The sequence below is a fragment of the Diospyros lotus genome, chromosome 9 (genome assembly GCF_014633365.1).
Source record: "Diospyros lotus cultivar Yz01 chromosome 9, ASM1463336v1, whole genome shotgun sequence".
Taxonomy (NCBI): domain Eukaryota; kingdom Viridiplantae; phylum Streptophyta; class Magnoliopsida; order Ericales; family Ebenaceae; genus Diospyros; species Diospyros lotus.
In genome coordinates this window covers 774,976-802,071 of record NC_068346.1, presented here as the reverse complement: position 1 = coordinate 802,071, position 27,096 = coordinate 774,976, and the positions used below count along the sequence as shown (strand labels likewise).

Here is a 27,096-nt window from a genome sequence, read left to right as displayed (position 1 = left end):
AAATCTGCCACCGCCTCACCGATGAGCGACCGTCTTTAATATATTTGGTTGTCATCACCGCAACCGCAGCGTTACAAAACAAAGCTCTTTTAAATCCCAATTCTAGGGTTCCATCTCCGATCCCGGCCTTGCATCAACCGCTGCTCGTCTTCGATCTTTCATCGATCCTCCATTCCATATTCACTCTCTTCGCCGCCGGGAATGTCGCCGCCTAAGACCTCGCCTCCCGGCCTCTCCCCGTCCCCGGAGCCTCCCGATTGGCCTACGGTACCCCCTTTTCTCCCCTTATTTCGTGACAGCGATGTTTTTAATTCATATAAGTCCGCTGCGCTATTGATCGGCGTTCTACCTTCGCATGGTTATTTTATGCAACCGAGCGTATTGACTAACTGTTTTATAGAGTGTTAGGCATGAGAGAGGGAGATCGATTCTGGATTGCTGTTGGAGAAAATCTACGCTTCTTGATTATTATCGAACGCTGGTTTAGTTCTATATTTCATGGATCGGTATATGTATATCGTAGCAATTTTATACCATGAGCGAAACCTAGTACTCCGTCTCGTGCGTTGCGAGATACGTTGTGGCAGGTAGTTTGTTTAAAAGAAGTTATGTCGTTTAAAGATTGGAACTGGAAACTCTATTTATGTTGCCGGCACCAAGTAGTTGACGAAGTGTGAGTATGCACGATTTCATGTTTATAAAATTGCTAGTTATTTATCTTTTAATTGTTCTGAAAAGGTTATTGTTGAGTTTTTGCTTATTGTTTATCTTTCACGTCCATATGCATACTGTGGTGGAAAACTAGGCTCTTGCAGTCCATTGGATGAATGGATTCAGTTTTGGTAGATATGGTTCTTATTACTGTTTTGGTGAAATTAAGTGACCATGGCTTTTAATCCAACACTTTGAAGTCCAATAAGGAAATTATATGAAATACTTGAGAGTAAAATTCATAACAGATTATAAACAGCGAAAAAGCACAGAAACTTTGTGCTTCATATATCCACCTTTAAATGGGAAATCTGAGCTTCTGTTGATTGTAGCTTGTAGGGTTTTTCTTTTTTCTTTGTTTTCTTTTTTTTTTTTGGTGTCAGGAAATAGACTAAATGGATCTCAAACTGCAGTGTGTTTATTGGGGGAAATGGAGCCTAAGTGGTGAGGATGTCCCCAAAGTGACATCGAAGGAACAAAAATTATCCAATGTGAAACAGACTTTACAACATGAAGTAGCACAGGTAACATCAATCTTATATGTTGAAAACCATTTTTAGTGATTTTCATGTAATGTAGTAGCTGGTCTGAAGGGCTGGCACATACTTAAATAAACATGCTAAGCTTAGGTGCATGTGCAGATACAACTTTTACTACATGGGATTGGAACCTTTATTTCATCACTTTTGTTCTTCACACATTTTTTTTGTCTTCTAACTTCTGATGCTGCTTCAGTGTGGGTTCAAAAACATAATGTAAAATTATGTTTATGCATTGATTGTAAATTTCAAAATACCTCTTGAATCTCCACATGCACGTATATATCTATATGTTTGGATGGTTGTACACATGATGCTTCTGATAATTTCAGCATATGGATTATAATCAAGTAGAAAATTGTATGTTTACATGGACAGTTGAGAACCAGAATGTTGGATAGAACATGCAGTTGTTTGGCAACAAAATTTAAAATGTGATTTTACAAACTTAGCCTTTTGATTAACAAAAAATAACAAAATTTAGTTGAGAATCTTATAGATATTTTTTGAATTCAAAAGTTTGAAAGATCTTCGCATATGAAATTCATCTCCTAACTTTTAATAATGTGTGTATATATGTAGAGATAATCAAAAGAATTTACTTATGGTGTTTATAGATCTTGAGAAAGCTTATGACAGTGTGGCTAGAGAAGTCTTATGGAGGGTTTTAGAGAAGAAAGGAGTCTAAATTGCTTACATACAAGTTATCCAAGACATGTATCATGGAGCAGAAACAAGTGTCAGAACATGTGAATGAGATATTAAGGCTTTTCCAATTACAATAGGATTACATTAAGGATTTGCATGAAGTTCTTAACATCTTTATTGCCCTAGTGATGGATGAACTCACTACACAAGTACAAGTAGAGGTGTCATGGTATAAGCTATTTGCATATGACATAATGTTAGTGGATCAGATCAGACAAAAGAGGCATGAATACTAAGCTTGAGTTATGAAGGAATACTTTAGGATTTGAAGGATTTAAGTTAAGTAGGGTGAAAACCGGATTACGATGAATACAAGTGTGGATGATGTTATGGTTTAAATTGGAAGATCAAATCCTATCAAGAAAAGACCAAGTTAGATATCTAGGATTAATCATCCAAAGAGATGTGGAGATTAATGAGGATCCTCCTCATAGAATTGAGCCAGGCTAGTTAAATTGGAAAAGTGCATATGTCGTTTTATGTGATAGTAAGATTCCACTAAAGCTAAAAGGAGATTTTTATAAGACAACCACAAGACCAGCTTGTTGTATATGTTAAGGATAGTGTTAGTTCTTGCTGTGTACGAATAAAAGGACAGGAGAAGATAATGCAGTTTTTTTATTAGTAGTAGGCAACTTCTTAGTTACTTATTTGACTAGTTAGGTTTGTTCTGTTTTTAAGAAACAACAGTTATTTGCTGAGTTTGTTTCTGCCACCTGTCAGTAACAGTTAGTTTGTTAGAGATTCTGTTGAGTAGTATATAAACTCAACCAGTATCTTTGTATCATTTGAGGTCCTGATTAAGAATTTGAGAGTTCACTACTTTCTTCAATTTTCTTGCAATTTTTCTTCATTTTCTTCTTTTACGTGGTATCAGAGCCAATGATTCACATCAATGGCAAGAAACCATGAACAATCTTTAACTTCGACATCTCAGAATCTCCATTCAAATTCTGTTGTTTCTCAGTTGCAATATGATTTCTCCTCATTGCGAAAGCTTTGAACTATAATTTGATAAAATTGGAGACAGATAACTCTCTTTTGGAAGGCTCAAATTCTTGCCACAATTAGAGCCTTTGACCTAGTTCTATTTATCACAAAATCAGATAAACCTCCTACGAAGTATGTTCATGATCCTCATTCCAGTAATCCAGATGATCAGAAGGTGAATGAAGAAGATCCTGCATGACTCGGGTCAGATCAATTACTTTTAGGCTGGTTATTATCAACAATCAGCATAGAAGTGTTAGCTCAGGTTGTTCATTGTGAGCCTTCATCGAAACTGTGGTATGTTCTTGAAAACCTATACTCACAACAAACTATAGCCAAGTCTTTTCAACTAAAGCAACAACTTAGGTCAGCTATGAAACGTCCTCTGTAGGAAATGAGAGTATCCTGAAGATTGAAACAATTGGACATGCTCTTACTGCAATTGGTGAACCTATGTCTGAAGATTTACTTCTGGCTGTTTTTAATGGTTTAGATTCAGATTATGAGACTGTTCTCTCTCTCATCACATATCAAATGGATGAGATAAATCTAGAAAAGGTTCTATATCTACTACCTATGCATGAATAGAGATTGAGTATGCAGAATTTGGTCAATTCCTTTGATTGAAGTATTTCAGTTGTTAGAGTATTTCCTAGCACTCCCTTAGATTATCTTCAACTCGAATGGCTCACTATCACACTTAAGTACACATCAATGTTTGAAACACACAAAACAGATTACAAACACAACAAGAAAGACACAGATTTATCCTGGTTCGGTCTTGAAACAAGACCTACATCTAGACTGCTTAGCACCTCTCGAATCCACTATCTTGAAACATCCATAGGATGAATTGCAACGAGACCTTGAATCCCACCTTGCCCATATGCACTGAAAGCTAATAGGATCCTAGAGAATACAAGCTATCCCCAGTCACTCTCTACTTCTCGCACTCAATCCCAAAATACAAGACAAAACCGGAAACTATCCTTTCCGGAAATAGGTGTACTAAGCTATGTCCTACTCCTATCCCACGACCCCTATTTATAAGATATAGGGGCAAGGTTTACAAGGCTATAACTAACTGCCCAACTGACCGAAACAAACTAACTTGGTCAGCTGCCCCTTCTAGAAACATACCTTCTAGAAGATGAGTTTAATTTCTAACTCTTAAGACAGAAAATATTCATGAAGCAATACAACGATATTGATTACATTTATTCTAATCTAATACAAATGACACAACATCAGTTAATGTTGATTCCAATTGGTCACAAAATGTGAATAATAATGCAAGAGGCAGATTCAACAATAGAGTAGGTAGAGCAAGAGGTAGATCTGGCTCAAGAAAGTTTTATTGTCAGCTGTGTGGTAAACTAGGTCATTTTGTTGATAGAAGTTTTAATTGTTTTGATAGAAATTTTCAGCTTCCAAATTGGGTTTTGGTATATCTCCTATGCAGACAGATCAGAAAGCTTATTTAGCAGCTACTAGTGGTTCTACTGAAGTGTCTTTACCTGAGACAAGTTCAGTCCAATATTCACACTTTTCTGGAACACCTGAAGCCTACTTTTCCTTTCTTGAAACTGTAAATGACTCATCCTGGTTTGTTGATTCTGGTGCAACAAACCACATCACCTCAAATCTCAACAATCTAATTCTTCATTCTCAGTATCAAGGCACTGAGAAAGTTGCAGTTGGAAAAGGTAAAAAGCTACCTAGAAAACATGCTGGTTTTAGTCATTTACCTAAACAAACTAAACCAGTTTCTATTCTTTCTTTACTGTTCCAGCAATGACTAAGAATCTAATCAGTGTTTCTAAACTTACAAAAGAAATAATGTTGCTGAGTTTCATGCCAATTCTTGTTTGATCAAGGACAAGGAACTGTGCTATTCCAAGGTCAACTTAGAGATGGACTTTTTAAACTTGCACCTGTCTTTTCTAGAAGTCCATCCTTGCTTTCAAGTTCCTTTCCAGTTTCTCATTCCAGTTCAACCACAGTTTCTACCATTAAATATTCTCTTTTGTTTTCACAGTTGTGTTCAGGCTTACAGCCTTTTTCTACACAGTTGAATTCTGGCTTAAAGCCTTGTAATGGCTGTTCTTTCACTGCAAGTACATGTCACAACCAGGATCAGTTAGTTAAATTTATTTTTGCAGCAAATTATTTTATTTTGCAGAAGGAGTTGGTTATTATTGTAATTCTCGGTTATGGAGTGATTTAGGAGTAGTTATTTGTAGTGGAGGAGTGGTAACTGCCTTGTAAAAACTGTGGATAGCCTATATATAAAGATATACCCTCATTACCGAGATTATGAATGATCAGAAACTAAAGTTCTTCCTTTTCTCTACAATTTTCCCTTACTTTCTCTTGGTTTCTCTTTCATTTCTCTCTATCTCTCCCTCATTCTAACTGTTTCTTCCTCATTTCTATCTTTATTTCTCCAACTCTTTCAATTATATCTTGGAAGTAAACCTAGTTAGGATCAGGTTCTTGACAAATTAATATCAGAGCCACTGGTTCTTAGCTATGATCTTGGCAATTTTTAATAGTGATTTCAATTTGACTTGAATGTGAGTAGAGCAAGGTGGTTTCTGAAAGCAGTTCATAGGTAGTTATTGATTATTGGAAGCAATTACATTTTCTGTTCAAAGTGAAGTTAGAAGAATTTGATTGAGGAAATGGTTGAAGGGACCTGCGTGAAGTAAATGGGGGAGGTGGTGAGGTTGGATGCCATGGAGTTGGGTTTACGACAGATTTAGGAGGAAATTAGTTGTTGCCAGGAGAACACTACCACCAGAGAAGCTGTACAGTCATTGGAGAAAGAAGTTGCTAATGTTGGCCAAAGGTTGGTTTTGGATGAATGCCTGAAAATGTTTTTAAAGAAAACTTATGCCGGCCTACCAGTGGATTTTCCTTCAAGATCCACAGCAAAACCTAATCTTATAGGGGCTAGAATCCTTTCCTATTCTTCTATCTTATAGGAGGATGAGGAAAAACCTGAATTGGATTAGGCAATTTTGGATGCCAGGAAAGGATTAGAGGTTGCTGGACAAGTTAATGGGAAACCATTGGAGGAGAAATCTGTGGAAGATGAACCTTTGGTGTACTCCAGCAAACAAGAAGCAAAAGATGCTTTTAAAGCACAGCCGAAGTTTGTGCACACTTGGTTTGGGTCTTGTCTTTCACCCCTTCACCTACTTTAATTATTGAAGTGTTTACAGATACAGGCTATGTTGGATATTAAGTTACCATAAAGTCTATCGGTGGGTTGTGTGTATATCTGGGTAATAATTTGCTTATTTGGAGTTTTAAGAAACAATTTGTAGTAGCAAGATATATTGGAGAAGCTAAATACAGGGCTTTAACTCAAGATGCTATAGAAATATTATGGTTGAAGTCTTTATTTATTGAGCTTGGATATTCTTTCACCAATTATTTGGTGTGATAATACAACAACCAAGAGTATAGTAGAAAATCTTGTGTTTCGTTCTCGAACCAAGCATATTGAAATTGATATCCATTTTGTTAGAGAAAAGGTGGAGAATGGTGATGTTGATATTAGATATGGGCCCTCTGGAATTGAAGTAGCAAAATCGGCCTTAGCCATGTCGCTTGCCTTACTAATAATTGGGAATTTGAACAAGCAACTTTGAGACTACTTTCCCATTGTCTCGAATAGAGTGAGTTGTCGTAGAAAAGAAAGACTTTCCTTGCCTTTTCCTCATCGATATCTAAAAGTAGACGGGAAAGATAACAGGAATCCATTATCATATCAGATAAGAGCCCACGATACAGGGTTCTCTCTCTTTCTGCAACTTGTCGTTTTGCCTTTCAATAAGAAGATGCCCGTCTTTCTTGACTTTAACCTCACTTCCATCATGTGAATAAGCTCCTTCCATTCCTTCTATGGATGGATATCTTTCTAAATTAGATGATGAGAAAATTTCTTTACCAGTTAATAGTTTGGTAGAGATTCTTTTGAGTAGTATGTAAACTCAACTAGTCTCATTGTATCATTTGCGATCCTAATTAAGAATTTACTTCTTTGTTCTTAGTTTTCTCTCAATCTTTCTTCTTTCTTTTCTTTCACAGTATGGCATGGAATGTTGGGCGGTATATTACATACATGTGCAAAATACGAGGTTGACTGAGATGAGACTATTAAGATGGATGTGTAGCTATACAAGAAATATAAGATTAGAAATGAGGTAAATCCAATTGAGATTGTTTGGTCTCAATAGATGTGAAAACCCAATTGCGATGGTTTAGTCACGAGAGAAGAAGACCAATAAAGGTTCTATGAGGAGAGTTGATGTCATGGAACAAGTTTGCAAAAGAGGTAGAGGAAGATTAAAAAAAGAACACTTGATGTGAGACACTTAGGTTAAATATCAAGTATATAGGCCTTATTGAAGAAAAGGCAATGGATAGAAATGAATGGTAATCTAGAATTCATGTAGCTATCGCCACATGGTGGGGTAAAGGCTTGATGTGTTATTATTTATTTATTCATTTATATGATTTTCTGGTCTCTAGTATTTACTGGATTATGTATGGTTTATGATCTCAAGTAGGATAACTCGTGTTGATTTTCACAGATGGTGGGGATGCGAGAAAAAATTCAAGCTCATAAGGAAATTTTCTCAATTATTGATTCTTTAAAGAAACAAATTGTTATCGATCGTTGTGTTTACATAGAGGTGCATCCCTACTTGCAATCTTATCACTTTTGCTCCTCCTTTTAGGATCTTACCCTTATTATACTCTATGAATTTTCATTTTTTCTCGTTTGCATTCAGAAAAGAATGAAAGAAAACAAGCTAAAGTTGGTTGGTATCAGTAACCATCTATACAAGTTATCAATGGAAAGAACAAATGACAAGCCAATCAACATTGATGAAAGCGTAGATCTACTGAAGAAGAGGCAGAAAGATGCAATTGATATGCAAAATGGCATTGTTCTACATAATGGGGATGAGGGCAATGATATTGAGAAAGAAGATGGCCATGCCTCTTCAGCAATTTTGCTAGGATCTAGCATCGCAATCAAGAATGCTGTTTGCGCTATCCCGCTTATAGATGGGAATAAAAGATTACCTCCTTATACCACTTGGATTTTCTTAGCTAGGTAAGTTGCCATGGTTGTGCATGAGGAAATTAATTTTAGTGCAATATTTGTCTTTGCATACATGGTATGTAACCCAAACATGTGCTCTGATATGATTTTTCATACCTTATCTAGCATGATTCTTGAAGCTTTAGATCTCATGGATGTGGCTTTTACTAGCATAAAAATATTAGAGCTTCTCAATCACACTATTGCTAATATGTGTGCGACTTGGGCTTTGTTTTTCCTAAGTTAACTATAGTTTTTACTTTTGCTAATGCTAGATTAGTGTATAACATAGGTAGGCTTGTCTAATGATTTTTTAGTGTAAATAGTGATAACTACAATTCAAAAAGATACTAGTACTTAGATTTTTTCGGGGTGGGGGGAGCCTTGCTTGTTGGTTGGCCTTATAGTCATCATGTTAGGCTAATAAGCTAAAATGGTGACAAAAATGGGGAAGAATTTATACGAGTAAAGAAGTTAGTCACATTTTCATGGACACATGCAAGTAAAGAAGCTAGTCAGGTATCATAGACTAAGGATAGGGTCATGGAATATCGGAATAGGAAAATCTTTGGAAGTGGTGGATGTAATGATTAGGAAAAAAAATTAATATTATATGCCCCCAAAAGATGAGATGGGTTGGAGATAAAGCTAAAATATTGAGTGAATTTAGATATAAATTTTGGTTCTTAGGGAAGGACATGACAGAATGGAGTGGGGATTATTATGGACAAAACTTTAAAAGAATGGGGTAGTGGATATGAAGAGAATAGGACTTTGAATGTTGTTAGCACATATGCACTATAAGTTGTGTTAGGAGAGAAGATACAAGCAAAATTTTAGGAAGATTAGAGGGGTTGTCACAAGAGATGCTTAGAAGAAAGATCATTATAGGAGGTCACTTAAATGGTTTTGCGAGTAGAGAATGGAATGGGTAAAGAAATAATGAGAGTAAAATTGTTTTGGACTTTGCTACGTCACGTGAACTCATCTTAGCCAACACTAGGTTTAAAAAACAGGATGAACACATAATCACATACAAAAATGACATATCAACCACCCAAATAGACTACTTTCTTATGAGATGAGACCTTTATGTTTTAAGGATTGTAAAGTTGTATTGAGAGAATGCTTGACCACTCAACATAGACTTTTGATCATTGCCATCTAAATAGAAAAATGGCACAAAATAAGCTGAAGACTTAGATGGTGGGATTTAAAAGGCATATGATAGAAGAGATTGGACTATAGAAGTTGGGAAATCAAAAGTGAAATGACATTGCGAATGTTGTGTGAAATATGAAAAAAATGGTTCTATGAGAGTCAAAAAGGAGGTCCCAAATAAAAAAGGCTTGATGGTGGAGGAAGAGGTACAAGAGAAAATCAAATAAGAGAGCTTGCGCTTAAGACTTTACATAAATGATATAATGAAGAAAATGTAAAAAGTTTGGCCAAAAAGAAGCAAAAAGGCAGTTAGTAAAGCAAAGCTAAAAGCTTGTGAAAATTTATACAGATGACTTAATACAAAAGATGGAGAAACTAGCTAAAGGAAGAGAGGAAAACAAGGGATTGAAGGCAATGAAATGCAAAAAGATGAGAACCAAAAAGTATCAATAGATGAGGGGGAGTGATAGGAGTATTTCTCGAAGTTATTCAATGAAGATAAAAAAACAAATGTTATGTTGGACCAAATAATATACGATTAGAAGTATGGAAATGCATGGGAGAAGAGAATAGGGAATCTTTTTGGTTAACATAATTATTTAATGTGATCTAATTTACAAGAAATGCATGGGAGAAGAGAATAGGGCAATGACACAATAGAAAGATGATACATTTGTGAAGGAAGAGCACTTTGATGCCAACTTACAAGAATAAAGGAGATGTTTAAAGTTGGGAACTATAGGGGAAACTCACTAACATGTTTAGGCAAAGATGTTGTGGTGTATATTATTTACACGACATTGTATTAGTGGATAAACTAAAAGGTACAAATACCAAGTTTAAGGTATGGAGGAATGCTTTAGTATTTAATAGTTTTAAATTAAGTTGAATGAAAACCAAATATATGGTGTGTAAATATAGTAAACATATGTGTGGCTGATGTTATTTGTAAAACTAAAAGATTAAGTCCTACCAAGAAAAGACAAGTTCAAATAGCTTGTATTAATGCCAAAAAGTATATTAGATGTTTTGTACCCATGAAAGATTGACCTTGGGCTATTTATAGACATGTCCAACAAACTTTTAGCATTGTCATATCGCACCCACAATCACTGGTAGTTGAGGGGACTAGATTGTGGGTAGATATTTGATTTGCTAGTTGTGTCTCTTCTTTTGGGGTTGAAGTATTGTCCCACATCCTTAGCAACTGTGGGGCCTAGGTTGTATTTGTTAGCATGGCCACGCCACACTCCCTTACCACTACTTCAAGATGTCAAGTGTGTATCTCGGGAACAAGAGCAAGGAAACCAAGTGTGTGATTATGCAAGAATGAAGTTTGAAGGAAACTCATGTCCTTAGGGGGGCTTGGAGGTCGCGAGCAACCTTTGAGAGCCTAAGAGTGTCTAGTTGTTTGGATAGCCAAAGGCTTATCCCCACAGCTAGTTGGCATGAAGAACCAAAGGTAATAGATAAAGGATGATGAGTCGAAGATAAGAGTTGGAAATGCCATGTTAAAGGAAAACTACGTTGAGTTTAGGCCCAACCTTTCTGGAGATAACGTGGCTGACAAGTGGCAATCGAGTTGCATTTCAAGCACATCACCAACTTTGTTGGATGACACAAAATGTTGTGTAGTAAGGCACAAACATGTGCAAAATATAAGTGAGATGAGAATGCTAAAATGGATGTGCAACCATACAAGAAAAAAATGAAAAGAGGAAGGAGGTTATTTGAGATAATGTTGTAATGGCTTTTCTTGAAGATAAGGTATTTGAGACACGTTTAAGATTTTGTTATGTGAGGAGAAGACTAATAAAGGTTCATGTGAGAAGAGTAGGTGGAATGGAACAAATATTTAACAAACGAGATAGATGAAGACTAAGAAAAACTTGGTGGGAGACACTTAGGTTTGATATTAAATACGTGGGTCTCACAAAAGATAAGCCATAAATAGAAAAGGAATACGAAGCTAGTTGATGCGGCAAATGACATGAATGTGGCCTCCAAGTTTTCAATTGAACCTTTAGTTGGAGCCATCCCAAGCCATTTCAAGTAGCATGGGTAAACAAAACAACCTTGCTAATCACTAGCAAATGTCTTGTTCCTATTCAATTAGGTGATTTCTAGGATTAAATTTTTCTATGATGCATTGCCCATGGATGTTGCTCATGTTCTTTTAGGTCTCCCTTAGCTTTACAATTTGAGTGTGGTGCTAAACCTAAGTGTTTGAGAAAAAAATACTTGCATATTACCAATAAGGTTAAGAAAATTATCTTAACACCTTCATACCTTCAAGTAAAGTCATTAGGGTTAGAACTAAGTTGCCATCATAGGTCCCTCGGGCATTTGAGAAAGATTGTTGAGAAAGTGGATATTGGTTAACCTTGTAGCTAAGGTATCCATCTTGAATTCCAATATTCCACTAATATGACCTTAGAGTTATCGTTTGATGTAAGTTTTTAAAAGAATTTCAAGATATTATTCCCAATGAGCTTCCTAGCGACTTGCTACCAATGATAGCTATTCAACATGCTATTGATTTAGTTTCAAGGTCTCAATTCAGTAATCTTTTGCCTTATTATAAAATATCTTTAGAGAGCATGTTAAGTTAAATAGACAAGTTGATAAAATATCTTCAGTCCTTATGCTATACCAATCCTCGTATTGCCTAAGATAGTTGGATCTGGGGAAATGTGTGTGGATAACAAGGCCATCAATAAAATCACCATGAAATCTAGGTTTGTCATTTCGTGGTTAGGATATGTTAGATATGTCAAATGTAGATTTCAGTGTAGTAAACAATTGATGCTTCACATTTTGCCAATTTGTTTTATCGAGAGGTTAAATTGCATGGTTTCCTTTGTCCATTATGTCTAATGGGATGTTAAGCTTGTTAGTTGTCTTTTAGAAGACTTTATGGAAATTGTTTCTGATGGTTTAAAAATCACTTTTACTTTCCACCCCCAAATTGATGGTCAAATTGAGGTGGTTAATTATAACTTGGTAGATTTGCTAGGTGTCTTATTAGAGAGAAGCCTAGTGATTAGGACTTGATTATGCCAATTGCTAAATTTGTCTACGTTAACTCTATTAACTGGTAAATCAATAAAGAGTCTCTTTAATATTGTTCATAGTTATTGAACATTCTTCCCAACACATCCATGACCTACATATTGAGATTAGGCATAAAATTGCTTTCAGTAATGTTGATTATAAACTTGTTGCTAACATGCATTATAGAGCTAGGGAATTTAATGAAGAGGACTATGTCATGACCCATAGTTGTCCTAAGCACGTCCCCATTCATTCTTTCAAGAAATAGCATGCTAGTGACCCATTCTTCATCATTTGTAAACTTGGATCTAATGCTTATTTACTTGATTCACTTGATAATATAAATAATAGTCCTATTTTCAACGTAGAAGATTTGTCATCTTATCAAGGCATACTGGAGAGTGGAGCCTCCTATTTTGCCTACTAGTGTTCCCATAGGTAATCAAGTCCTTTGTTTCCCACACCTTCCACAACAAAGGGATGTGATTAATGTTGTTTTCGATGATGAAATTGTGGGTTCCTCCCATGGTAGTTATTGTAAATTCCTAGTCAAGTGGGAATATCTCCCAGGTTTAGATTTAATTGGCTTACTAAAGAAGACTTTCTAGTCTTGGATTTCGAGCTCTTGGATTGGTCCTTGTAGTTTAAGCATCAAAGTCGAGTTTTTTTCAACCAAGGGAGAATGATGGAGGGCATGGAAGTAAATATTTTGGGAGATATTATTCTAGGCATAAATATAAAAGTAATCAAATTTTGTTTAGCATATTTTATTTATTTCTTTCCTAAAATTTTTTTCATTATCTTCTTGCGTTAATCTTTGAATACCCTTCTTTCTTTCTTTTTAGATAATCTTTGATATCTTTCCATTATTTAGAAATAGTTAGGGTAGATTTTATAGTCTATATAAACCTTTTGAGATGTATTCATTGGTTGCCTTAAATAATTGAATTGATATTGATTAAATTTATTTGTGATTCTAATTGGAGTTTTTTGAGTTCTTGCTCTCTTTTGGGTTTTGCATCACTTTTAATTAACAAATTGTAGTTTCTATTATATGATAAGATGTGTTGGAACAAACAAGATAGCAAACAAAGAAAAATTTATGCCATTTATGTATTATAACATCGTTTATAGCCCATTGAATGTGAAGATGAAAGACTCTTGTCAGTATAGTGGTAGTTGTGTATTAATGCCCTCCTAGACATGCTCAACATATATATATATATATATTTATATTATTTCATGACATGTTATTAGAGCTCATTTGGGATGTGACTTTATGCAGAAATCAACAAATGTCGGAGGATCAATCAATAGTAGGTCGAGGGAGAATATATTATGATAAAAATAGCGGTGAAGCTCTAATTTGTGATGATAGCGATGAAGAAATTAGGAAAGAAGAAGAAGATAAAGAATTTGGGGACTCTGAAGATTATATTATTCGGTTAGTATAGTTAAATTGCTCAATATAGTTCACTAACTCTGCAGTTGTATGAGAATTTACTTTTAGTGAAATGGCAGAGATAGTTTATGTTTATGCTTTTCAATGATTTAGCACTAATCAGTACTTAGAGAGCATACAAGTATTTGCATGCTTTATTCTTTTTTGTGAAATTTTCCTTGCCTTTTTTTTTGTTGGGTAAATTATGGTAACCAACCTTGGGGTATAGCTTCATTGGCCTCTCTTGTTTATCATATTTAGCAACATTTGCTTCACAATGTCAAAGCATTGTTAAGTCAAACTTATAAGCATTTAGAAATTTCTAAGGGCTCATGGGCTTTAGTTTTTTGTCTTAGACAATTTTGGAAACAAAAGATGACATTTGGTTGCTTGTTTTAATTTAAGGAAGATTGTCAAATATGTGTTTTCACATTGTCCGTTTTATTTCATTTTGTCTCAAATGGACCCATCGTAAAACCTTCAGTTGCTTCTTCCTTCTTTATTTCTTTTTCAACTTCCTTTTTCCTCTCCAAGCTCTCACTCCGTTAACCTTAACTAAGACCTTAATTCTCTCTATCATTTGTCCCTTTAAATTTATTGTTTGGGTTCGTTGTGAACCTAAATCTATCTAGATTGGATGCTGGTGGCAAAAAGTGGACCCAAAAAAAATCTTAGCCTCATATAGCCTCAAGGCTAAACAATTCCTTTCAGAGAGAGCAACTCTCAAGGTTACCTTTTATTACAGAGAAGAGGAGATGGTTCTAAATTAGGAGGGGAGGGCCTTGTGCAGCCTTCCATCCTCCTAGACTGATGAATGAGATCAAAATAATCTAACGGCTTAAAAAGGTGACCATTCTATTCCATTCCATTGTTATGTTTGGTATGCTTTGATTTGATGGAATGGAATGAAAAATAACCTGTTTACAAAAATGCCCTTAAGTATGAAAATTGGAAAATCTTATTTTTAGTGTTAGTTAATTAAAAAAACTCATGTAATTAATGAATATATTTTAGGAAAAAATTATTTTCATTTTTGAGCTAAAAAACATTAAATAAAAATTTGTTGGATTGAAAATATGAATATTATTCAACTAAACATTAAAATTATAATAAAAAATATAATTTAATTCATTTTTTTTTGAGATGGGGCAATGGAGGAGATGGTGGCTCATGGTAGAGGAGATGGTGATCTGTGGTGGCATGTGGCAAAGGAGATGGGGAAGCAGATCGACAATAGAGGAGATGGGAAACAATCCGGTGGAGAAGAAGGTTTGTTGTTTGCTACGGAGAATATGGGGAATTAGATTGTGGCGAAGGAGATGGTGGTTTGTAGTGACGTGTAGCAGAGGAGATGGGGAAGTAGATCGGCAGCAAAGGGGATGGTGGCTTGCAATGGTGGAGATAGGGAAGTGGATTAGCAACAGAGGAGATGGTGGTTCATGGTAATTCCCAGTGGATGGCAGTGGAGATGGTGGGCATACAAATGGGGTAGATGGAGAGTTTACAAATGCGTTATATAGATGGCATGATGTAATTTAATAGACTAATTGAGGGTAAATATGTAATGTGTATTCCCATTCCATGGAATGGAATGCCTTTATATTCATTTTGTTAGAGAATACCCATACCCTAGGGACTTCCTTGGTAGCAACCAAACATACTTCCGAAGCCCGTTCCCATTCCATCACACCCCATACCGCCCAAACATTACCTTAGCCTTTCATACTTGTCTTTTCATATTACAAGGCTTTCATATTAGCAAAACATACTAGAGAACCCTAGAGTATTTTGTTATATCCTAGAATGCCCTTGAATGATCATACCATGTAGGGTTCTATTCTGTCCTCCTAGCTATGTCCACATGTCTATGTGGATCTTAACCCTTGTAAGTCCAATCCTTGACATAAGTGCTATATCTATAGCACAAAACGGCTTTAGTCCCCTTCCTTTTTCCTATTATAAGGCCATTACAAATAGTGCAACTGTTTGCTTGTTGGATTTTTTTTTTTCTTTTTTTTTTTGAGGGGGGGGTGTCATGGACCTAGGGTTCATGACAGGTTTAAAAGGTAATTGGAAGGAAATTAGGAGAGTTAGATTGGAAGAAATGGGAGGGAAATTAGGGAAGAACATAACAGAGAGGGAGATTAGGGAGAACCGAGAGAAAGAGATATAAATTGAGAGAGAGATTTAAATCAAATTTTATTTAAAAATATTTTTCTATGTCTTGCATGAGATTGGATTAGCCTTGTATACTAATCTGCTAGCTGTTTGGCGCCAATAAGGTTGCCAAATATTCAAATCAGAGCAGTTGAAGGCATTTGTCTTTTAATTACAAACCACTACAACTACCATACAACTAAATGGGAATTTCAATACAACTAAAAGGAAATTCATCTATTATCTAATTACTATTATGTCTTTGGGTCATGACAATTTTCCCCATTAGAGAGGGTTCTTATCCCAAGAACTTGTTGCAATTGATATCGTTTCTTCACCCAATCTCAACTTGCTCTTCTTTTCTTTCTTTTCCATTCTTCAGCCCTTGTATATATAGGAACCATTCCCTGCACGTGTGACCTAGGCTAAACTATTCTCCACACCTGCAGCACCGACTCTGTCGGCCTCATTTGTTCCTTCAGAAGAGACTTAGCTAAATTAGGGCTAGTATAAACCCTATGATTTGGATTTTCCTCTAGTTGAGAATTGTTTGCAGGATGAATTTCGATTAGGGTTTGACGTTTCTTTATAAGGGCTTCCACTTATCATTTCTTGAAATCGTGAACTTTCTGCAGCATGTTTGATGGACTGTAGTTGAAGTATCTTGATTGTGGGTCTCAATTCTTTGCTCAAGCCGCTAATGAAACTTGAGACAGAGTATCCCTTTATGAGAGTGGGATTGGAGATCAACATGAGGGCCTTCAACTCCCCAAACCTCTGTTGATAGGCTTGTGCAGATCCCTCTTACCTAAGCTTATTAAATTCTTCCACAACATCTAGCATTCCTTTTTCCCCAAACCATTCACATAGGCCTTCCATAAATTCTCCCCAGGAGCACTCCTCCTTCACTCCAATCCAACCTTGGTACCACACTTCTCCCACGTCGTTCAAATAAGCTGTTGCTAGCGTCACCTTCTGTTGTTCAACATTGTAAAGGCTGAACACCCTCTCACAATGCCTCACCCACCACCTTGGGTTTTGGCCATCGAATAGAGGGATCTCCATCTTGGGCATAGGCAAACCAATCTGATTTGATTCGGTTGTATTGCCCTGCCTCCTTACCCCTACATTCTCCCCCATCATCGATTGTTCTGTCTCTAACTCGGCAGATCCCTCTGATCTGAAATTTCCTCCTTGGCCATTTAAGATTGCCTTAAGATTGGCCTATTGTAGGTCTCAATTCTTTGCTCAAGCCGCTAATGAAACTTGAGATGGAGTATCCCTTTATGAGAGTGGGATTGGAGATCAACATGAGGGCCTTTAACTCCCCAAACCTCTGTTGATAGGCTTGTGCAGATCCCTCTTACCTAAGCTTATTAAATTCTTTCACAACATCTAGCATTCCTTTTTCCCCAAACCATTCACATAGGCCTTCCATAAATTCTCCCCAGGAGCACTCCTCATTCACTCCAATCCAACCTTGGTACCACACATCTCCCATGTCGTTCAAATAAGCTGCTGCTAGCGTCACCTTCTATTGTTCAACATTATAAAGGCTGAACACCCTCTCACAATGCCTCACCCACCACCTTGGGTTTTGGCCATTGAATAGAGGGATTTCCATCTTGGGCATAGGCAAACCGACCTGATTTGATTCGGTTGTATTGCCCTGCCTCCTTACCCCTACGTTCTCCTCCATCATCGATTGTTCCGTCTCCAACTTGGTAGATCCCTCTGATATAAAATTTCCTCCTTGGCCATTTAAGATTGGCTTAGATCTCTCCCTTGGAGGAAATTCATGTGAGATTCGTACTTGAGTTTGGCGTGAGAGCATCAACATGAATTGATGCATGTGTTCCTGTGGGATCTCATGAATATTGAATTTGAAGAGATGAGTTGTAGTGTATATTTAGAAGTTTCCAAATCAGTTTAGGAAACTTCTTAAAAGGCTGTATATATATTTTCCTTTCTTGTTGATAGAGTTTCCTATGTTATAATTTTCCCTTCGTATAAGAAGGATGGCCGTGTACATATCATAATTAATTAATTCATTCGATATTCAACTTTTACATCTTATCAGAGTCGAATATCTTCTCTTGCCCCTAAAATCCTAAGCTTACCTTCATTGCATGCTTCTCTTATTTCCAGTCGTCAAGCCACATGTCTGATTGTTCCTTCATTGCACATCACTCTTCTTTCTAGCCACCAAGCCTCTAGTGCTACCTATCTCTTACCTATCAACGTAGCGTAGCTATGTCTAAAGTTTTAGAAGTAACTCCATACATAGCAACTGGAGAATCAGCCTCGGTAGATCAATCCATTAAAACTGGAACCAGATTAGGACCAGACTAGTTGCTTGGAATCCACCAATCTTACCGCATAGAGGGAAGGAATTACCCACAATGGACCTAGCTGGTAAAAACATTCCTTAAAGGCTGTGCAAATCAATCATCTGATTGCTCCACCACCTAAATCCACTTATCCCTCCTTTCCAACATGGGAAAGAGCCCAAGGTGGTGGTTAAGGCGGTGTGAATGATTCTTCTAGCTCTATCAGACTATGGCAGATCAAAAGTGACTAGCAGCAGTCTATTTGAACGAAGTAGCAGATTCTTGGTATAAGGGGTGGGTCCAAGATGGAGGGTTGCAAGGGGGGGGGGTGGAGAGCTTTTGTGGATGGCCTTTGCGAACGCTTCGGAGATAAGAAGATGACGGATGTGATTGAAGAATTTAGTAAGTTAAAGTAAGAAGGTACTATAATGGAGTACCTTGTCGTTTTGACGAATTGAGATCATTGGTATGTACAATTCAACTCGGACTTACCGAACAGTACGTGGTATCAATTTTTGTGAGTGGGTTGAAGGAGCTACGACCCATGGTAAAGATGATGACGCAAAGAACAGCAGGTTAGGCAACAAAAAAGGCGAGGCTTCAAGAAATGACCCTGGAGGCCATTTTCAAGAAACACAAGGTTCCTTATAAGCCAAGTATCTTAGCCAACAGCATGGGGAAGAGAGCTCCAGACCCTTGATAACGTGGCCTAACCAATTAGCGACCAAGGCAGTAGTAAACAACAATGGAGGGAAAGGAAGTCTGATGGAACAAATGAGGCAATTCGGGTTGTGCTTCCAATGCGGCGACAAATACGACCTTGGTCATCAGTGCAAAAGACAATTGATGAAGATAGAGGGAATGGATGAAGAGGAAGAAGTAGTGGCAAAAGGAGAAGGATTGCAAGAAGATGAAGAAGTGCAGAAGGAGAAAGGAGGGGAAATGTCCTTTCATGCGTTGAGAGGCAGTCCGATGGGACAGATAATCAAAGTGTGGCGTTAAGTGGGAAAAAGAAAGTTAATGGTGCTAATTAACAGTGGAAGCATCCATAGCTTCCTTGGCGAAGCAATAGCTACAGACTTAAAGTGCCCTTTGGCAGCCACAACTCCATTGTCTGTCACTGTAACTAATGGCAGCCGAATGTTTAGTCACTACAAATGCTTGGGGTTCACATGGATTATGCAAGGGTAGGAATTTGAGGCAGATCTAAGAATTTTGGAATTGGGAGGGTGTGACATCATTCTTGGTGTGGATTGGATGAGGACACTGAGTCCCTTCACTTTTGACTTCAATGAATTAAAAGTCACAATGGTAATTGAAGGTAAGAAGTTGACCTTACTGGGCAGTCTGGAGTAGGGAGAATGCGAGCTCATTAAAGGGAAAAGACTGTAGAAGATGATGAGAAAGAAATAGGGGCAGATAGCACAACTCTATTCTATAAGAGCTGTAGAATTGGAAAATGATGGCCAGTCCAAAGAGGGACCCAACCTACAGACTCTCTAGAGGCACAGATCGCAAAGAAGGTACAATTTTTGGATAACTTAGATTCTATTTTGGTGGAGTTTAAGGATCTATTTGCAGAACCAAATTCCTTGCCTCCGCAATACCTTTAGACCATGCAATTCATCTCAAACCTAATTTAGGTCCTGTTAACATTCAAGCATATAGGTACGCCCCCTATTTAGAAAACATAAATTGAGAAACAAGTGAAAACCTGGTTAGACTCAACTATCATTCTGCCAAGTCAAAGCCCTTATGCTTCTCCAATTCTCCTTGTCAAAAAGAATGATGGAAGTTGGAGGTTTTGCATAGATTATAGACAACTCAATTCTAATACAATAAAAAACAAGTTTCCCATTCCTTTGATTGATGACTTATTGGATGAGTTGTTTGGTGCAAAAATATTCTCTAAGCCAGACCTTAGGTCTAGTTACTACCAAATTCAAATAGCACCATCTGACATACCTAAAATAGCTTTTTGAATCCATCAAGGCCTATACGAATTCATTATTATGCCATTTGGCTTAACCAATGCCCCTGCTACTTTTCAAGCCTTAATGAACCAAATTTTCTTTCCCCATTTGAAGAAGTTTATCCTAGTTTTTTTTTACGATACCCTCATTTATAGCTCCACTTTTGACCAACACTTATCACACCTTCGTACCACATTTGAGATCCTTAAATTTCACCAATTGTTTGTTAAGCTCTCCAAATGTACTTTTGTTGTCAAGGAAGTTGAGTGTTTAGGCCATATTATTTGTGGTGAAGGAGTGAGGACGAATCCGAACAAAGTGGAAGCTATGAGAGAGTGGCCTAGGCCTAAGACAATAAAGGAGTTGAGAGGATTTTTGGGCCTGACTGGTTATTACTAGAAATTTCTTTAACACTACGGTATGATCAGCAAGCCACTTATTGAGCTGCTCAAGAAGAAGAGTTTTCAGTGGAATCCAAGGGCAGAAGCAGCTTTCATCGCCCTCAAGAAAGCCATGTCTATGGCCCTAGTCCTTGCTTTACTAGATTTCTCCCAAGTCTTTTACAGTGGAGACAGATACGTGTGACTCGAGGATTGAGGCTGTGTTGGTACAACAAGGGCAACTTTTAGCCTTTAAAAGCCAAGCCCTTTCCCAAAAACACTTGGGTTTAAGTGTTTATGACAAAGAATTATGGGCAGTACCACGAGCTATTGATAAGTGGTGTCCAAGGTAGTTAAAATTGATATTTTAGGTAGGATTGAAAAATGGTTCATAAAATTAGATAGTAAGATTTTAAAGATAATTAAAAATACCTTTTAATTTTTATAAATATATGGTTATAATAATATAATTTTATAAAAAATAAATTAATATCATTTAATAACCTGATTATTTTTTATTATAGCCCAAAAGATGATACATCCAAAATATAGCTCAAAAACTAGCAAGTTGGTATAGGCAATTTATAGGTAAAATATAGCTTAAAATTCTTTAGATGGTGCTTCCAACGTCTTCCATCAAATTTAAGTTGCAATTTTTACTTAATTTAACATTGATTAAATCAAGTAAAATCTCGATTTGGGGTTGGGTGGTCCATTAATTAGTTACTTGTTTATCTTGATTTACTTATACAATCAATGTTAAATCAAATTACAATTTAGAGGCAAAATATAGCAATTCGTTGCTTAGGTTTCAATGTCAGATGCTATGTGACATTTAGACGTTAGAAGTATCTTCTAAATTGCAACTTAAATCAATAGAGGTCTCTGAATTGTAAAATTGTTTGGGAGGCTCTGAAGCGTAAAATCGAGATTTTATAGAATTTTACCCCAAATTGGATTTACATGGGACTTGAATCGTTTGGGGGTCTTCGAAGTCTAAAATCAAGATTTTAACAACAATGGTGGCATTATTACCTAGAAGGGAGTCCATTTGTGATCAAAACGGACCACGAGAGCTTGCAATTTTTAGCTCAACAGAAGTTGCACATGCATCTCCAGTGAAAGGGAGTTTCAAAACTTATGGGTTTGGATTTTACTATTCAGTACAGAAAGGGTAAGGAGAACGTGGTGGGCGATGCCCTTTCAAGACGAGATGATAATGGAACTTGTTAGTCTATTACAATTGTAGTGCCTGAGTGGATGAAGGAGTTGGAAGAAAGATATGAGAAAGCTGAGTAGCACAGAGAGATTTTGGCGTAGCTGGTAGTTAATCCTACTGCAGTCCTTGATTATATCTTGACTAATGGGTTGGTGAGATACAAAGGACGGTTGATGGTGGGAGATGACACTACCCTAAAGGAGAAAATTCTTAAAGCTCTCCACTGCCCTCCAATAAGTGGTCATTCAGGAATTTGTGCCATTTATTAAAAGGTAAAGCAATTGTTCTTTTGGCCGAAACGGAAAAGGGAAGTATTGAAGTTTATAATGGCATGTGTAGTATGCCAGCAATGTAAACACGAGCAGGTGGCTTATCCTGGTTTATTACAACCCCTAGCAATACGACAACAAACGTGGGAAAGCATTTCTATGGACTTTGTGGAAGGTCTCCCTGGATCAGAAGGTAAAGATATGATTAAGGTGATAAGATCGACTGACTAAGTTTGGGCATTTCCTCTACTTATCCATTTACGGCCATAGAAGTGGCCAGGACATTTTTGGATAGAGTGGCCAGCTTCCATGGTATCCCTAAAACCATTGTTTTAGATAGAGATAAGGTTTTCACAAGTTCATTTTAGCAAGAGTTATTCAAGAAGCTGGGAGTAGGATTGTGTATGTCAACGGCCTAGCACCCTTAAACGAATGGCCAAACGGAACGAGTAAACCAGTGTTTGGAGGCGTATTTGAGGTGTATGTGCTTTAACCATCCCAAGAGTTGGAACAAATGGCTACCGTTAGCCCAATGGTGGTATAATTCCACCTATCACAGTGCCATCAAAAGAAGTCCTTTCGAAACTATGTTTGGATATAGACCTATTTTATTGCCTGCACTATTAGGGTCTCAACCTACTATGGCTGATGTGGAGCACTACTTCCAACAGAGACAACAGCTATTAAAGGTCCTAAAAAGGCAATTAGCTACTGCCTGTAATAGAATGAAACAAGCAGCAGACAGAAGACGCAATGAGAGGACTTTTAAGGTCGAAGATATGGTCTACCTCAAGGTACGACGATTCTTATAACAACCTTATACCTTTTTACCAGTTTCTAAGCTATGTCCAAAGTATTTTGGATCTTATCCAATTGTGGCCATGGTAGGTTCAGTGGCGCACAGGTTGCAGCTACTTGAGGGAGTGAATCAACATCATGTATTCCATGTCTCCTCGCTGAAAATGGTGAAAGAAGTGGTTGTTTCTGCTAGATAGGACTTACACTCTAGTGCAAAAGAGGAAGAGGAGATGATTGAACCCCATGCAGTGTTGGATAAACGGGTACAATACCAAGGGCAGCTACCTCTAGTTCAAGTAATGGTGCAGTGGTCTTATTTACCACCAGACAACACTACATGGGGGTATCTCCCAGATCTCCTGAACTAGTTTCCCTAAGCTATAGGCCTTCTTTGAATTCTTGAGGACAAGAATGGTTTGAAGGGGTGGGGATTTGTCACAACCTTAAAAAGTAGTGTGTAATATTGTAAAATGTTAGGGCATGTTTGATTGTCCACATTTTCCATAGAAAATGGCTATTTTCTACCTAAATTCTAGCTTTTGTAGTGTTTGATTGCCTGATTTTCCATGTAAATTAAATTCTCACTTGAGGGTCACGTGACCCTCTTTCCTCACTTTTGCTAAAAAATAAATTCTTAGGAGAAGTAGGAGAGAAATTGTTTTCTAGGCAGGGAACCATCGATCTGCAGCGAGAGAGGGGGAGAGGCAGCAACGGGAGCTTAATGGGAAACCATCGATCTTCGATAGAAATTGCTGAGAGCGAGGACAAGCGAGAGAGAGGGCGAGCAAACTATGGCCAACGATGGAGTAAGTGAAAGAGAGGGCGAGCGAACTTATGGCCAACGATGGAGTAAGCGAGCGAGGGTAAGGTTTCCCTTGAAAGTAGATCTGCAGTGAGAGAGGGAAAGAGGCAGTGACGAAGTGAGTGAGAGAGAGGGCGAGCAAGCGAGCGAGAGAGAGCGACGGTGAGTGGTGGTGGAGGTGATGGGGGAGGTAGGGAGAAGAAGTGGGTTTGGGAGGGAGGGGGAGAGAGAGAAAGATGGGTAGCGAAGATGGCAATAGCGGCAAAGGCTGCTGCAACCGGCGATGGCGGCAATGATGGGAGCTGCAACTTGCTGGCTGTGTGAATGTATGGTGGTGATGGGCGTTGCAACTTGTTGGGTGTGTGTATGTATATTTGTGTATTTATATTTGCTTTTTCGAATATTTTGTATAGTATTTTGATTTATTTTTAGATAATTTCTAGATAGAAAATTAAGTTAATCAAACACATTCAATTGATATTTTTCCTGGAATTTAATTTTAGGTAATTTAATTCTCTAGAATTCATTTTCTTTTCACTCAAATTACACCCTTGCAATCAAAGGCACCCTTAGGGTCTAAAAGAGGAAATAAGGGAGTTAGTAGAACTATGTGAACTGCTAACTAAAGCCATTGGGTAGTTAGAAGATGGTTGATGTAGCTAGAGGTCCTATAAATAGGGACCTGCGACACTTTGAGAGATATCTTGAAGGTGAATAATCAATTTCTCTCTCTTGATTCTCTCTTTCCCTTTTCTTTCTTTTTGTTCTCTTTCTTTCTATCAATTCTTACGTTTATATATTACCAAATTGCAAGCTCTAATTCAAGGGCTTGACAATGAGCCGACTAATCTATCTCTATTACATTAGGCCTGACATTGCATTTGCTATCAACCTAGTGAGCTAATTTATGCATAGCCCAACAGAGGAGCATATGCATACAGTAAGAAAAATTTTAAGCTATTTGAAGGCTACTCCAGGTAAGGGAATCTTGTTCAAGTCAGAAGGAAAATTGAACATCAAAAGATTCACGAATGCAGATTATGCCGAATCTCTGTTTGATAGGAGAGCAACAAGTGGAATATTGTGTGCTCCTCGGTAGAAACCTTGTATCTTAGAGAAGTAAGAAACAAAATGTTGTGGTAAGGTTTAGTGAAGCAGAATTTAAGGCAATGGCCTTTAGCCTATGTGAGGTATTGTGGCTAAGAATCATCCTAGAGAATTTGAGGATCAAGGTTCATGGCTCAATTAGGTTGTTTTGTGACAACCAATCAGCCATCAACATTTTTCACAATTTTATCTAACATGACATGAAGAAACATGTTGAAATAAACTAGTACTTCGTTAAAGAGAAGTTAGATGTAGGTTTAATTCATATGCCTTATGTTTCATTACAAGAATAAGTGGTAGATGTGTTAACTAAAAAGCTCGTAGTCAAAAGATTTGAAGATTTAACATGTAAGTTGAAATGATCAATATACACTCTTCAATTTGAAGGAAAGTGTGTTAAATCTCGTGAATATTGAATAAATGAGTTGGAGTGTATGTTTAGAAGTTTCCTATTTAGTGTTTTCAAATCAGTTTAGGATTCTTGCCCAAATTAGGTTTAGGAAACTTGCTAAAAGACTATATATATATTTTCCTTTTTTTTGTTAATAGAGTTTCTTATGTTTAAATTTTCCCTTCCTATAAGAAGGATGGCCGTGTACATATCATAATTAATTCATTCATCAGCTTTTTACAGTTCCCTGAGAGTCCGACCCTTCTCTTTCATCTGATCCTCCAACCGAGTAGTCTGTTCTTTGCTCTCGTCGCGCCACAAATTTACAGCTCCATCGATTCTCCTCTCCATCGAATTCTCAAATGCCTCCATTCGGTTCTGCATGTCCGACACCGTCGACGTCACCTGTTGGAGCTGCGCCTCCATCTGCTTCATCCTTGTTCCATTCGCCATAGCCCAACCCGAATGCCCAGAACCTTGCTCTGAACAGATCTCCTGAAAATCAGCAATTCAATCTCCTCTACTCACCTGAATCACCTAGATTTGAATTCCCTCCGCAAATCAATCTGCTTCACTGCACTCTTTTTTAACAATACAATGGGTTTCTGTTGCTGCCAGGAATCGATCGGAAATTTCCTAGATAGATACGCGATCAGTCCTTGGTTCCTTCGGAATCGGATCGGAAATGTTGGCCGATCAGTTCTACTTCGCCTTCCTTGTTCGACTGCAACAACGCTTCCTGTTTCGATTGCAAAATTCGAACGCAGACTGCCAGAAATCAGCCTAGCTCACCTGGATCTACTTAACCTATCCACTAGCGCATACTCGCTTGGAACCAAGAATTGGATTCGCTGGACCTACTTCTGAAGTCGCCTCCCCAGATCGCACTGCTCTGAGGTCGCCTTCTTGAATCGCAATTAATTAAGCCAAAATTCACCACTGGAATTGCCGACCGAGAGGTGATCGGAAATCGCTTGGGCTGGTGGTCTTGGTCTTCAATTCCGAACAAAATTACCAGAATCTTAGCCGAGAGCCAAACCTCCTACTTCTCCTTTAGTTCCGAGCTGACACTCACCTCCGCGTGCATCGGAATCAAATTTCGAGAGTCAACCGGAAATCAGAATTGCAGAAGCAGAAGGAACCGAAGGCTAAGGAACTACTTGAATGTGATTACCTGAACCGGCGGTCAGAAATTACAGCTTTCGTGTTTCGGATAAGAATTGCCAAGGTCACAGCCTAGAGTAGATTGAAATCACAGCCAAGGACTGACTGCTCTGATACCAATTGTTTGTCATGGACCTAGGGTTCACGACAGGTTTAAAAGGTAATTGGAAGGAAATTGGGGGAGTTAGATTATAGATAGGAAGAAATGGGAGGGAAATTAGGGAAGAACAGAACATAGAGGGAGATTAGAGAGAGAGAGGGAAATTGAGAGAGAGATTGAAATCAGATTTCATTCAAAAATATTCTTCTATGTCTTGCATGAGATTGGATCAGTCTTATATACTGATCTGGTAGCTGTTTGGCGCCAATAGAGCTGCCAAATATTCAAATCAGAGCAGTTGAAGGCTTTTGTCTTTTAGTTACAAACCACTACAACTACCATACAACTAAATGGGAATTCATCTATTATCTAATTACTATTATGTTCTTGGGTCATGACAGGGGGGCATTCTACAACTTGGTTGGCCTGAGCTTTTAGCTGTTGCAAATGGTTTTCTACTTGCTTAGTTGTTTAGTTCTTGTTTATTTAAGGCTTACATGTGCTACTGGTTGGATGGGATCTCAAGACTGGAAGAACTGTGTCAGGTTTGCCAATCAATCATCTTCTTTAGATGGTGCAAGAAAGTTGCTTGAATCTTTGGGTGATGGTAATATGAATCTAGTTGCTGCTAACACAATGTTGGTTGTAGTTTTTGCTAGATTACTGTAGCAAATATTGAC

General features: G+C 37.6%; 1 protein-coding gene across 4 annotated transcripts in view; it reads left to right on the top strand.

Annotated features, from left to right (window-relative positions):
* Positions 1-21: 21 nt before the first annotated feature.
* LOC127809545 (histone-lysine N-methyltransferase CLF-like) overlaps positions 22-27,096 on the top strand; it is a 36,728-nt gene continuing 9,653 nt past the window's right edge. The window contains exons 1-5 of one of the 4 annotated variants that reach the window (XM_052348411.1): positions 22-267; positions 1,125-1,235; positions 7,553-7,654; positions 7,754-8,082; positions 13,571-13,729. In XM_052348411.1, the coding sequence (XP_052204371.1) occupies positions 202-267; positions 1,125-1,235; positions 7,553-7,654; positions 7,754-8,082; positions 13,571-13,729 (767 nt within the window). In that variant the 5' untranslated portion in view covers positions 22-201. Of the gene's footprint in view, positions 268-1,124; positions 1,236-7,552; positions 7,655-7,753; positions 8,083-13,570; positions 13,730-27,096 lie in introns of those variants that run through there. The other 3 variants (XM_052348410.1, XM_052348412.1, XM_052348413.1) reach the window with 3 other exon arrangements.